General features: G+C 44.8%; 1 protein-coding gene across 3 annotated transcripts in view; it reads right to left on the bottom strand.

Moving 5' to 3' along the window:
- The window catches only part of Mpzl1 (myelin protein zero like 1), a 41,678-nt gene extending 35,065 nt beyond the window's left edge, over window positions 1-6,613 (bottom strand). Inside the window, exon 1 of one of the 3 annotated variants that reach the window (XM_040737719.1) lies at window positions 6,382-6,613. In XM_040737719.1, the coding sequence (XP_040593653.1) occupies window positions 6,382-6,472 (91 nt within the window). In that variant the 5' untranslated portion in view covers window positions 6,473-6,613. The remainder of the gene's footprint in view (window positions 1-6,381) is intronic. The other 2 variants (XM_005071388.4, XM_040737718.1) reach the window with 2 other exon arrangements.
- Between the last annotated feature and the right edge of the window lie 7,670 nt (window positions 6,614-14,283).

Here is a 14,283-nt window from a genome sequence, read left to right as displayed (position 1 = left end):
CTCATTCAGGTAATGCCTTGCACCAGTCAGTGGATGGTGTCACAGACACCAAAGCAGAAGCAGTAAAAGATAAGTGGTATATTTAACTTAATAAAAATTAAAAACTTGTGTGCTTCAAACTCTCAAGAAATTGAGAACTCACTAGTAGGGGAAAATATTTCCGGCTGTGCCTAACTCAGTGTGCTGTAACTCAGAGAGAGAGAGACCTTATCTCAAAAGCAGGGTATTGGGGGGGGGGGGGGGGAGGATTGGAAGGATGCTCAGTGGTTAACAGCTCTCAATGATTTGTAAAGGATCAGGGTTCAGTTCCCAGTACCTACGTGGAGTCTTATGAACTGGTCTATAACTCCAGTTGTAGGAAACCTGATGCCCTCTTCCGGCTTCCTCAAATACTGTACAGGCATGGGACATTAGTGTGTGTGCAGGAAAAATACACAGATAAAATATTTTAAAATTAAATAAACACAACCAAGGCAGTCAGTGTCCAAGGTATAATACCCAAGGTTGATCTCTGGCCTGTACCTATACACACACATGTAGGGTGGGGGTGCCATTTCTGGACTTCCTTAGAGAGCTAGCCCTACTCTCCAAGGAGTTATGAACTTTTTCATACCCTTTTGAAGTAATGTGATGTCACCAACTCCCGAACCAAATTTTCATGGTGAGTTCAAGGCCAGCCAGAGAGACACTGCAAGACCCCATTTCATAAAGCCAAAATAAATACCAAAACACAGGTGTATTAAAAATCTTGTCTGAAATCAAGGTACTTATAAATGTTGTCTATTAAACAAATGAGTTTATGTCACAGACTTGGTCCCACCCCCCAAGATATCTCAGAATGTATATGCTAATGCAGATATTCCAAAGTTTAAGAAAAACCTGCACATTTCAGATGAGGGACACTCAATGTGGAGTACCTGCCTCAGGATATTTCATGACTGAAAAAATTAATGTTTGCAAAGGGCTTAAAAATGTGGCATTTGTTCCACATATTACAGACAGAGAAGTCGGCAGCTACAAGGACACTTCGGTATATTCCTATTGGAGAGCACTTATGCCCTAAGGAAATTATTTATCAAGAGACATTAGCAGGGGAGGAGGAATTAGAATATTTGTGACACATATGCATTGAAATGCTATTGTGAAACTCACTACTTTGTGCTCTAACTTAAAAAAATAAAAGGCACTTAGCTTCTCTTTTCTTGAAGAATTACCACTATTAGTAATGAGTGTAAACGTGTGGTCCCACTTACTTCATGTGAGTTACTTACCTGTCCAAATGGTCTCTAAGCACTGACTGAACCTAGATGTCCTCAGTCTTCACTATACCCTGGGGTTTTGAGTGTTTGGATCTTGTGTGACCTCCCCCCCCCCCAGTTCAGTGGTTCTCAACATGTGGGTCACATATCAGATATCCTGTATATCAGATATTTACATCACAATTCTTAACAATAGCAAAATTACAGCCACAAAGTAGCAAGGAAAATAATTTTATGGTTGGGGGTCACCACAACATGAGGGACTGCATTAAAGGGTTGCAGCATTCATTAGAAGGCTGAGCACCACTGCCCTAGTTACATGCCGCTGCGTCCATACAGTGCCAGGTTTGCCTGGCAGCCCTGTGCAGCAGTCTCTGCCAGCACGAGTTGAGACTGCCCAGCCTCCTCAGCATGCTTGCACGTGGGAGCCCCATTTATCAGGAGGGAATTCATGGTTGATCCTCCAAGACCAGAAGGCTCTGACGCTGTCTACCTCGGTTTCCCCTGGCATTGGCTGGAAGCAACACAGACCAGAGGAAAAGATTGGAGACAAAGCACCTAAAACCAGGGGCTAAAGAGAAGACTTGGAAGAGAAAGCTAAAGGGGAATAAAGGGCTCGCAATGTAAATGTCAAATTCCAAAACCTCCAGATAATTATTACTACTACTTGATGGAGTGCAGACACTAACTATGAAGCCAAAGTCAGGCTTTTTAGCAAGACAAATTCCACAGCACGCCTGTGCTGTAACACAGAAAGATTTGAAAGGAGGGCACTGATACGGAAGCTGATCCAAGGGCAGACACAAGGCAGCGGTGGAGTTCTCCCAGACTCTGAGGGACTGCCAGGTGCGTTCAAGGAAGGGCCCGAAGTACTGGAAAGGGAAGAGTGTTAGCCAGGAAATGATTCCAACAATGGGCTGTGGAGAGCTGGGGAGGGAGAGAAGCAGCCAGGAAGTGACTAATGCTCTGGGGGGAGTGGGGGGGGCATGGCGGTGAGACGCAAGACCACAGTCTTGATGAGCTCCAGCAACTTACAACAGTGGTCTTGGAAAACAGCACTGAGAAGCAGGGTGACAAGATGGGATGTTTTCTGGCAATGGTGACAGTTAGAGACATGAGAGGGGAAAGAGAGAAGGCCAGACTAGAAGGAAACAACAGCCTGAGGGTGAGCAGGGCCTCAGAGAAACAGGGACTTCCCTGTAAGTAAGGGATCATCCAGGTGAGGGGCTGACAGGGATGGGACAAAAGAAAGGTAAACTGGAAGAAAGACTATCCTCCTGGGACTTGTTGGAGTGTCAGGGAGAGGTTTACTTTGCTTTATAGGAAAGAAGTACACCATACTAAGAATTTTAGACTTCAATTTCAACATTTTGTTTAAGGTAAATTATCTACGTACCTTACAATTTTAGAAAGCTTTAACTATGATTTTAAAAATTCAAATCAAATGTGGTGACCCACACCAGAAATCCAACACTTAGGAGGCCAACACAGGAGGATTACTATGAGTTCAAGGCCAGGCTGAGCTACACACGCCAGCCTGGTCTATATATGCATGAGACCCAGTTTCAAACAAATATATAGAAATAAATTAAAAGATTAAAAACGTAAAAGTGCCTCCACTTAAACCTTTCAGGTAACAAACTTGAGCTTGCAAAAGAAGCCATGCCACAGGCTGGAGAGATGGTTCAGGGGTTAAGAGCACTGCCTGTTCTTCCAGAGGTCCTGAGTTCAATTCCCAACAACCACATGGTGGCTCACAAATATCTGTAACACTGCATACCTAATAAATAAATCTTATATATATATAAAAAAAGAAGTCATGCCAGCTGTGCTGTCCAATGAATGCACTCCACAAACACCTACTGACTCCTGGGACACTAGCGAGTGGCTCCAGCACTCCTGGCCTTGCTGCGGGAATCTTTCTGAAACAAGCACTCCACACTAGCGAGGGTGGAAGAGAGGAAATGTCACAGGTGGACGAGGCCAGGCTAGCTCCTGAAAGGCTTCGATCCCAGGCGCAGTTTGTATTCTCCTTTCATACTCTAAAACCACAAGGTGGGGGGGGGGCAAACAAGATTTTACAGAAGCATATTGGCAGTTAGCAGGTTGTTCAGGCGAACCACCCAGTGTTTCAGCTTTCTCCAGATCACTGTTTCAGGTAGCAAGTGAAGTCAATAGGCAGTATTAAGCAAATCCGTAAATCAGCGGTATCTAATAACTGGTCTTCCCTAGCTTTTTCTACTTCAGCTTCAGTGGTGATTTATATCATCATTAATGGGAAAGCCAACATGAAAAAATGCTTTCCAGCTATAAACAGTAGAACGAATACAAATCAGGGCGATGCAGATAGATGCCTGCGTAATGGGGTCAGTAGGCTTGTAAAGATTTCACTCTGCGACCGGTGCTCCCAGCAGGCATGAGTGCTGGCTGTGCACATGAGCATTTTGTGTACGCTAACTTCTCAGTCCAATGCTCTTTCCTTTCAACATCAGTCTAAATGTGTGGATATATAGCACAGATGTGACTGCTAAGGGGAGAAGGGAAGGGGAAAGGGGCTGGGGCTGTGAGTTTTGATACAAGGACTATTACCACAGAACAAACAACACTAGTCATTTGTAAAGTTTAATCTACTTTCTGAATGGCAGACCTCTGCAAACTTCAGTCCCTCCCGGAAGAGAACCCAATCAAGTCTCAAGGCTGCAGCTTCCTTCCTACAATGTAACTGTCAGCACCTTGCAACACTAACAAGTTGTTGGACCACCTTGCTGGAGAGACTGAAGCGCAGATAATGATGGGTCAGTGGTAGGTGAACTCACACCCTGACCTGGCCGCTTGGACTTGCATATACCTCTAGCCCTCTATTTAAACTTGAAACTTTCCGGGCCCCTGAGGATGGGCTGGAGTTGGGTCAATGGATCTCTGGTCGTCACAAAGTGGCCACATTGAATATATCTCCACTTTTCTTTCTTTCTTTCCTTCCTTCCTTCTTTTTTTTTCAATTGATTTAACTGTTTTGACTTCTCAATAACCTGACATTTTAGAGCAAATATTGTGACCCCAGATTCCGTGAGAGTTTCAAAAACTTAATGCCTAAAGAAGTGCTTAGATGGACATCGGATGAGTACAATGGTGTGTTCCTATAGTTCCAGGTATCTGGAGGCTGAGGCAGGATAGCTTGAACCCAGGAGTTGAAGGCCAGTTCAAGCAACATGGTGAAAAATAATCTCCAAACCACAAAAGTAGGGTGTGGTAAACACCTTTAATCTAGCACTTGGGAGGCTGAGCCAGGAGGATACCAAGTTCAATGCCAGCCTGCAATAACATGGTGTGACATTATCTCAAAAGAACTTTTTGTAAAAGATGAACCCTTCCAAATAGTACCTCAAATCAGCCCAAACTGACCTCAAATTCATGGCAACCCTCCTGTCTCTCACCCCTCCTGTCTCTCACCCCTCCTGTCTCTCACCCCTCCTGTCTCTCACCCCTCCTGTCTCTCACCCCTCAAGTGCTGGGATCTTATGTGTGAGTCACCACACCTGGCTTCTTAACAAACAAACAAACAGGTTTATCTTATACCAGCGCAGGCGACATTTCCTTCATAACATCAATGTCCCTGCTTCTGCTGCTTTTAACGCCCTGAACTGAAGACCACTCAGACTGTCCTGCCTTCACCAGCAATACCTGACATCACACAATTCAGTTCACAACAAAACGGAGTTTGGGTCTATCCTGTGCTCCTTTGCTTAAGCACAAATACAACCCACACCAAAAGAAGAAGAAGAAGGAGAAGGAGAAGGAGAAGGAGAAGGAGAAGGAGAAGGAGAAGGAGAAGGAGAAGAAGAAGAAGAAGAAGAAGAAGAAGAAGAAGAAGAAGAAGAAGAAGAAGAAGAAGAAGAAGAAGAAGAAGAAGAAGAGAAAGAAAGAATGAAAGAAAGAAAGAAAGAAAGAAAGAAAGAAAGAAAGAAAGAAAGAAAGAGAAGCCCACGCCTTTTCTTTTTCCTTAGGAGGAACAGGAAAACACAGAACAGATCCCATCTGATACATACAGTGTGGACCTTGGTCAGTTTTCACATTTACACTATTAACCATTAGGTCGAATGAAAGTTGGTAACCCAACGAACGTCACCTATATTTCTGGTTCCAGAGACTACTCGCTACATTAGGAACTTTTACACGGAAGATACTGTGTAATCGACATTGAACAAATTAATTTTGCACAACAAAAGAAATGGGGGACATTCCCTCCGTGTTTTCTTAGCAGTCAGCCCCTTCTGTAACCACTACTTAACCGAATTTTGAGATAGAAACAAGTACTTTGCTTTGAACAACACACACACACACACACACACACACACACACACACACACACAAGTCCTGAGGCAGACACTACTTCAGACGCCCCATAAAACAACTCATCCGATTCACATAAACCGAGCCGGAGCCCTTTATCAAAAAACTTGAGTCTGGTTATTTGGTAAGGGGCCAGGAAGGGGAGGCTTTTTAAATCAAAGTAAAAGTATGCTTTGTAAATGTTCTACGCCTTGTCTAATTATGGTGCCCATGTTTGGCATTAATACTAATTCGACTAAATTCTTTTAAGCCTTTGCATTCTAGTCCAGAACTAACATAAATTTCTTCCCTGTGATTTGTAGACCCCAGAGGGGAGACAAATGAGTCTTAGTTTTCTATCACGGAAGCTTAAGAATGGACCTTACCAGGTAAAAGAAAACCACTGGCTTAAACAAGGAAATAAACCAACAAAGGCCCCACAGATGAAAAATCCTGCAGCCTTCCGCCATCTCCCAAAGGTGGAGAATCCTAATTCCTGAGTCAAATTCCCAGGAGGTCTCGGGAGACCCTGAGTCACCAGGAGGCGACGGCAGGGGGCCGGGCATGAGTGGCCTCCCGAGACTGACCCCGGGAAGCCGCAAAGCAAGGGAGCCCCCTCCTCCGCGTTCAGGGATCCAAAGAAAGAGGTTCCTCGGCTCCCGGCCGCGCTCCCCGGGCGGCGTGCCCGGGCCTCAGAGCGCGCAGACCGCGCCCCCTCCCCTCTGCGGAGCCCCGAGCGCGCGCACGGCCGCGGAGCCCCCTCCCGGCCCCGGCCCGGCCCCGCATCACTCACACAGCCCGAGCATCGCGGCCAGCACCGACCACAGCCACCGCCGGCGAGCGGAGGCTACAATCAGAGCCAAGGCTCCGACGGCCTCTGCCATCCTGCTCCCGCCGCTCGGTTCGGCCTGGGTCCCCGCGGCGGTCCGCTCGCTGGCTGCAGACCCCACAGCTCCGGGTCCCGGCGGCGAACGCGAGGACAGCTCCACGCCACTGCTCCCCGCTCCCGGCCCCCAGTGGTCACCCGCCAGCCCACCGCCCAGCCCCGGCCCCTGTGCCGGCCCCACTGCCCGCTCATTGGTCTGTCGGGCAACTCGCGAAGGAAACCATTGGACAACTCGAGAGCCCGCCAGCCCCTCCTCGAGCAAGGCCCCGCCCCCGGGGTCCCACCCTTGGTTTGTCCGTGCCGCGTACCCGCGTACGGTGCCTCTGCAGCGGCCCAACATTGAGCCTGCCTGCGTGGCTGACGGTGGGGCTGCCCTCCAGCGCATCGCCGCCAGGGTCTGCCCTCCTCGCCTGGGGTCAGCACCATAGTTCTCTTCATTTTCCTCCCCGTGGTATTTTCCAAGTCCTGGTCTCATCTCTGACTAGGAGCTGCTTGGTTACTCCTGGGTGGGGAAGGGGATGGGAGTGAAGAATAAGGTGAAGAGAGACTCACACTCAGTGGTCCAGACAGAAAAGGACGCGCCATCCCTTTGGCATTTATTTGCCCAGGGTCTGTCTTTGGCCTGAACGGGATCATTTGTGTTGCAACCCGAGAATTCTCCACCTTGCCCTAACCTCTGAACTGCCCCGCTTTTGGTTTTCAAAGGACTGGAAAGTAATGGGAATTGGAACTCTTTCCGGCCACCTAGATCACCAGTACGTACTGTTTGTGTAGCATACCAAAGTCCCTCTGCCTTTCCAAGGAAAGTTAGGTGGGGGGAAGTTCCTCACCTTGACTCTGAACTTCCTTAGTCCAGAACAGTGCCTGCGGCATACCAGCTGCCCAACAAATCCTGAAGAGCCTGAGGATTCTGAGAATGGCCTTCAAAGGGGAAAATGAACAGACCGGAACACAAAACGGAGAATAAAGGAAGAACAGGAAAATCCAAGAGTCAGGAAGGAAAGCTAGTTTTAGACAAGAACAAGACAAAGTAGAGCGTGGTACAAGAGCCTAACCTGCAACCTCTCATTTCGGGGTTTTGTCAAATCCAGTTTTTTGTTTAATTTAGTTCTGGTCTTTTGGTTTTTTGGCTTTTTTTTTCCCAAGACAGGGGTTCTCTGTGTATCCCTGACTGTCCTGGAGCTCGCGCTGTAGATCAGGCTGGCCTCGAACCTACGGAGATCTGCCTGCCAAAGGTGGACACCAACGTCGGAAGCCAGCCTAACAGCATCTTCCTGATGCCTTTCCGGTCTAGCCCCTTAACAGTGTAGTGGAACAAATTACCAGGCAATTAGAGAAAGCCAGGGAAGCATACAACAGCGTTTTTTGCCTTTTCTGCCAACAGGTCCTTCCAGTAGGTGGCCATGTAAATTGAACTGTAGGCATGCAGACCGCTAGACTTCACTCTCAAGTAGCACATGTCTGGCATTGTAAAATTGAAAATTCAATTTTTAAAACAATTCATTTGGGTCTTGTCATTTCTTTGAGGAGGGGTCTCACTGTGTAGTCTTTGCTGGCCTGGAGCTTGCTTTGTAGACCAGGCTGGCCTCTTACAGAGATCTACCTGTCTCTGCCTCCTGTGTGCTGGAATTATAGGTCCAAAATGCTGGGATTAAAGGCATGTGCCACCACACTCACCTCAAAGCAAATCCTGAAGAGAAGGCAAGTAAGCAGATACCCGAGGCTAAGGGGAGCAGTGGTTCTCAAAGGCACGCGTGATTGTCATGTATTTCAACACAGACCCACTTGGCTGAGACAACTCTGGGAAGGATTTATGGAAGATATTGTATTTACGGTGGACTTTTAATGACTAAAAGTTCACTAGAGAAGTAGAAAAGGCAAGTTGTGAAAGATTGAGGCCAGCCTAGTCTGCATCATGAGTTCTAAGCCAGCCTGAGCCACAGTGTAGCCTACACTTTGAGACTCTATCTCAAACAATAAAACAAAAACAGAATAGGAAAAGCAAGTCAGAGGACAGGAAAGTGTGCATTAGGTGTGCAACAGCTTCCAGGTTTGAGGGAGAGAAAAGGGAAAGAAAGTAGTAACATTCTGAAGAGCCTTAAGTTATTCTGTAGGGAGTAGAGAGCAACAGGAGAGAAGTGACAAAGTCAGATCTGTACTGAAGAGCACGCCCCACACTAGAAGGGGAGCACTCACCATTAATCCCGTGCTGGGGGAATGGGAGCACTCACCTTTAATCCTACAACTCAGGAGGCATTGGCAGGTCTTCTTTGTAGAAGGCTTTTCTTTTCAGTCACCAACCAGCTTCCCAATCATGACAGGGAGACTTCTTTTTTTTTTTTTGGTTTTACGAGACAGGGTTTCTCTGTATTGTTTTGGAGGCTGTCGGTCCAGCCTGGCCTCGAACTCACAGAGATCCGCCTGCCTCTGCCTCCCAAGTGCTGGGATTAAAGGCGTGCGCCACCACCACCCAGCGACAGGGAGACTTCTTATTAGTTATGAATGCTTGGCCTAGTTTAAGCTCGTTTCTGGCTAGCTCTTTTGACTTAACCTGTTTCTCTTTATCTACCTTTTGCCTCCGGGCTTTTCGCCTTTTCTTTCTGTACGTCCTACTTTTCCTGCTTCTTCCGTGTCTGCCTGACCGCTGCTTGGCTGGCTGGCCCCAGGTTTGTCCTTCTTTCTTCCTCGTTCTCTTCTCCTTTTCTTTTTCTGGATTCTTCCTCCTATTTATTCTCTCTGTTTGCCAGCTTCACCTATCCCTCTTCTGCCCAGCCACTGGCCGTTCAGTTTTTATTAACCAATCAGGTGCCTTAGGCAGGCAAGGTGAAACAGCAACACATCTTTACATAGTTAAATGAATGCAGCATAAGCAAATGTAACACACCCTTACATCTTTAAACAAATGCCGATGTAACACTTTGTTACATAATTAAATACTCCCACAATGGGTCTTTGTGAGCCTGCTTGTTCTAGGTAGAGAGTCCCATGACAGCCAGGATTACATAGGGAGAGCCTATGTAATTAAAAAGGAAGAAAAATGAAAGGGAGAGAGAGAGAACGAGAAAGACAGGAGAAAGAAAGGAAGAAAAAGAGGGGATTGGAGAGCACGTACATGCACAAGCACGCGCATGAGCTATCACATGGAGGTGGAGAGGAAGGCAGCATTTGCAAAATGGTTCAGAAGAAAAGATTGTTACAATATTTTATAAATTGAGTAGGTGTTGGGGAAGTCTTGTGTCAATAAAGCACTGCTGGCCAATTGGAATCTAGATAGGTGGGACTAGGAGTCCAGGAGGACTCTGGGAAGGAGAAACACAGAGAGTCAAGATGTAACGCCATGGGGTAGGAAGCCCGGAAACTTCTCCTGTAAGAGAAATACTTAGATTAACAATTATGGGATAATTACTTAAGTCAGAGCTAGCCAGTAAGAAACAAGCAAGGCCAACAGCTTCATAATTAATACAGCATCTTGTGTGTTATTTGGGGACTACAACACGGCTGGCAAGGAAAAGGCTTCTCATTACATAATGGTGATCAGGAGTGGGATGATGAATTTCCATGTAGAATGACAAAAGCTTTAAAGGAATTTTAGAAACAAAAGAACGGAGAAAAGCATGGGTTTTTGGTAGCAGCATTTTTCTCAGGTGGACTCTGTTTTGCTAGCGACAAGCAGAGTCACGCAGCTTGACTCAGCAAAAACAAACAAACAAACAAAAAAACCAACAAAGTTCTTTTAAGAGACTCTGCTAACAATTGAAAAGTTATACGTACAGCTGGAAGTGGCAGTGACCACATCTCTGAGCCAGCAGATTTTGCTGGATGTCAGACTGAGACAGTAAGCTGGAATCACGCTTACGCCCGCCATCTTGGAAAAACAGCAGGTTAAACAGCCGTGGTTTTACAGATAAGACACATGGCCAGAAAAACGTATTTACAGTAAAGTCAGACTTGGATGAAGAAAAACCTCTAAAGGTTTACAGTGTGTTTAAAAATATACGTAAGATTGAGATAAAAAGAACCGGCCCAGCTGTGGTGCCACACGCAGGTAGGATTTGCTCCAGAGGCAGAGGCAGGCGGATTTCCAAAGAGAAACCCTGTCTCAAAGAAAAATAAATAAAAGTAAAAGAAATAAAGTAATAATAGATAAATAAATAAGCCATGCAAAGATGGAAAATACACAGAGTCTGGATACTGTACGCTATTCTGTTTTTCAGTTTTTTCATTGCTAAGGAAGGAACAACCACTAAAGTACACTTGATTATAAATGCTGCTAAATTAATTCAATTTATATCTTTTGAAAATGCCTTGACTTCAAAATTTAAGTATAAGAATATGTTACTTGGAAAAGGAGTTTTTATTTATGTTTCTACAGAAAATGAAAAGCTGAGGATTCCTTCCAGGCTTCTGTGGTTTGATCAACCAAGACCCCCGGAAGCAGTGGACCAGGTGTTCCAACAATTGAAACAGCTAAGATGATGCAGTCTTACAGACCCCGAAAATACGGACTTATACAGGTTTCTGAGTTTTTTCATGATCCCCATGGTATGAACAGTGCCCCCTTCCAGCACGAAGCAGTTTGGAATGAGCAACGTCCTAATTCCCATCTTGTTTATAAATCTTTGTTTTCATTTAAATGGGATTGTTTATAATTGGTTAATGATCACAACCAATCTCTTTTTAATGGTAAAAAGGGGAATTATGGTATGGATATTGTTTTTCATTTATTGATACAAATTCAAGGTCAATTTTGTGATGTGTATATTTCTCCTCTTGATTAAGTATTGTGCTTATACTGATCTTTTAAAACATAATGCATAATTGAATACAGACTATAGATAGTTACTTAGAATTTATAGTTAGGTAAGTTAGGTTTTCTAGATATACAGAAATATATTTGAGATAGATAAACAGTATTCAAACCTCTCAAAGACCTTCAGAAAATGGCATTTAAAATGATTTATGGTTTTTCTTAACAATGAGAAATGTCTGCTCCTGGCAGCACCAATTACGTCTGAGAGGAAGATAGGCATCAAAGAAACTCGTTATGGAGTTTGCCTTCAACATGGCAAGATTGGCCATTTGGGCAAGAAACTGATCTTGCCTAGACTGACTGTTGCTGTATAAATTGGACATGCAGGACCCACAGGAAAGTGATTACTAAACTCAAACAGACCTTCAGGGTTCCTGATTCATGGAAGAGTCTACGAGACTTTCTGAGGACACAGAAAAATGACTGACAGACTGCCAACGCAGATGGACAGTTTGAAATTTCCTGCTTTGCTGAGAAATCTTCTGGACACACTGTGGCCTATGGGCTGAAGATGGATGCCCCAACATTACAGAGGAACTTCAGGTGACTGTCCAGGCAGTAAGATGTTTCTGTAAATTCTAGTGGTTATATATTATCCTTCTGTGATCTTTGATGGAGTTGAAGACAGATAGTTATAATTATAGTTTTCCTTAGTTATGATAAAAGATAAGCTACATATAGAACTTTGGACTCACAAGGATGGGATGGATGATATTTTCTTTAAATCTTGCTAAAATATTGTAACTGTGTTCTTATTTGATAACTGTTCTGTTATATACAATTTGACTGTGTTAAAGTTAAGATCTTTCTTTTTGTTTAAACAGAAAGGAGGAGACGTTGGGGAAGTCCTGTGTCAGTAAAGCACTGCTGGCCAATAGGAATCTAGATAGGTGAGACTAGGAGTCCAGGAGGATTCTGGGAAGGAGAAACACAGAGAGTCAAGATGTAACGCCATGGGGTAGGAAGCCCGGAAAGTCCTCCGGTAAGAGAAATACTTAGATTAACAATTATGGGGTAATTACATAAGTCAGAGCTAGCCAGTAAGAAACAAGCAAGGCCAACAGCTTCATAATTAATACAGCGTCTTGTGTGTTATTTGGGGACTACAACGGGGCAGAGCCCAGGCGACTGGCAGGTGATAAACCAAAGTGGCTAACAAGGAAAGGCTTCTCTTTACAAGTAGGAAATACAATCAAGAAAGAGTTCTAATTTCTAGCCTGTCAGACTTGTCTTTAAGGTCAGTTTCAGTCAGCTGCTTCCTCCAGGTGAACACCTCAGGCCACAGCCACCATCATGATCATCTACCGTCGCCATGATCAAGGAAACTTCAGTCGGGCTGTACCTCAAGGTGGAAGGCTAGATGGCCAGTCGGACAGAGGGTACCATCATCAATGACTCAGTCTCCAGGGGAAATGCTTCTGATGAAGCTCAGAGGGCAAAGGGACCAAAAGCTCCCTAGTGACCAGTGAGCCATCACTGACAGCAAACTGGCTTCACATAAGAGACCACACGCCTAGTCGGTGTTGGTGACGCATGCCTTTAATCCTAGCACTCGGGAGGCAGAGGCAGGCGGATCTTTGTGAGTTCCAGGCCAGCCTGGTCTACAGAGTGAGTTCCAGGAAAGCCTCCAAAACAACACAGAGAAACCCTGTCTGGAAAAACTAAAAAAAAAAAAGAGACCACAGACCTAAAACAAGTACATCAAAGATGGTGCTAACTCCCTCAAAGACAGACTTAGAGACCAGAAGCAAGAAAAAGTAAAGCTTTTTATGACCTGGGTTGCAGAACAAACCAAGCACATTCTGGTCAATTTCAATAACTACCAGTTATTTATGGATACAAACATGAGTCCAGATGGCTCGGTTGCTGTTCTGGACTACGTGACTCTAGACAGGATTTTCTTTAAGGGCAGTTTAGAAATGGAAAAACGCTAACAAATTGAGCTATTATATTGACTCCATAACTGGATGTGGCTTGTCATCCATATAACACTGGAACCCAAGACAAATGAGACTGATGTCATCTTGAGCTCTTCTTTGCTATTGACTGTGATTTATTATATATATACACATATATGTATATATACATATATATTGTGTATATAATATATGTATGAAAAGCATGACATGTATGTTGTCTAAAAATAAAGTATATATATAAACTAAAGATAAAATATTACCCCAAGAAAATGAAATACTGTGATGTGTGGCTGGAGTAGAAAAATGCTCTGAACTCTAAATGGATGGCCAACAATTAGACCCAAAGATAAGTCCAAGGACTAGTGTAATGGGTCATCCAGTAAAGACACTTGCCACAATTAGACCCAAAGATGAGTTCAAGGACTGGTGTGATGAGTCATCCAATAAAGACACTTGCCACCAAGCCTGATGATTTGACAGAGGATGATAAATTCCTATAAGCTTTCCTGTGACCTCCACACAAGCACTGTAGCACACTGTCTTTGTTAGGGTTTCTATTGCTGTGAAGAGACACCGTGACCATGGCAACTCTTAGTAAGGAAAACATTTAATGGGGTGGCTCACTTACAGTTTCAGAGGTTCAGTCCATTATCATCATGGTGGGACATGGCAGTGTGCAGGCAGACGTGGTGCTGGAGCTGAGAGGCAACAGGAAGTGGCCTGAGTCACAGGGCATGACTTAAGCATATATGAGCCCTCAAAGCCCGCCTCCACGGTGACACACTTCCTTTTGGGGCCATTTTTGTTCAAACCACCACAGGTACACACACTAAATAAATAAATATAAAAATTTTTAAAAATTAAGTTTCTTCTGGGTAGTGGTGGTAATGCACCACTTTAATTCCAGCACTTAGGAGTAGAGGCAGCAGATCTCTGTGAGTTTGAATGAGGCCAGTCTGGTCACAGAATGAGTTTCAGGACAGCCAAGGCTATACAGAAAAACCCTGTCTTGAAAAATCACCACCACCAACAAAAATCCAAGATGTGGTGGTCTGAATGAGAATGGCCCCCATATGCTCA

The sequence above is a fragment of the Mesocricetus auratus genome, unplaced genomic scaffold (genome assembly GCF_017639785.1).
Source record: "Mesocricetus auratus isolate SY011 unplaced genomic scaffold, BCM_Maur_2.0 Super-Scaffold_100676, whole genome shotgun sequence".
Taxonomy (NCBI): domain Eukaryota; kingdom Metazoa; phylum Chordata; class Mammalia; order Rodentia; family Cricetidae; genus Mesocricetus; species Mesocricetus auratus.
This window is presented reverse-complemented; position numbering and strand designations above follow the sequence as displayed.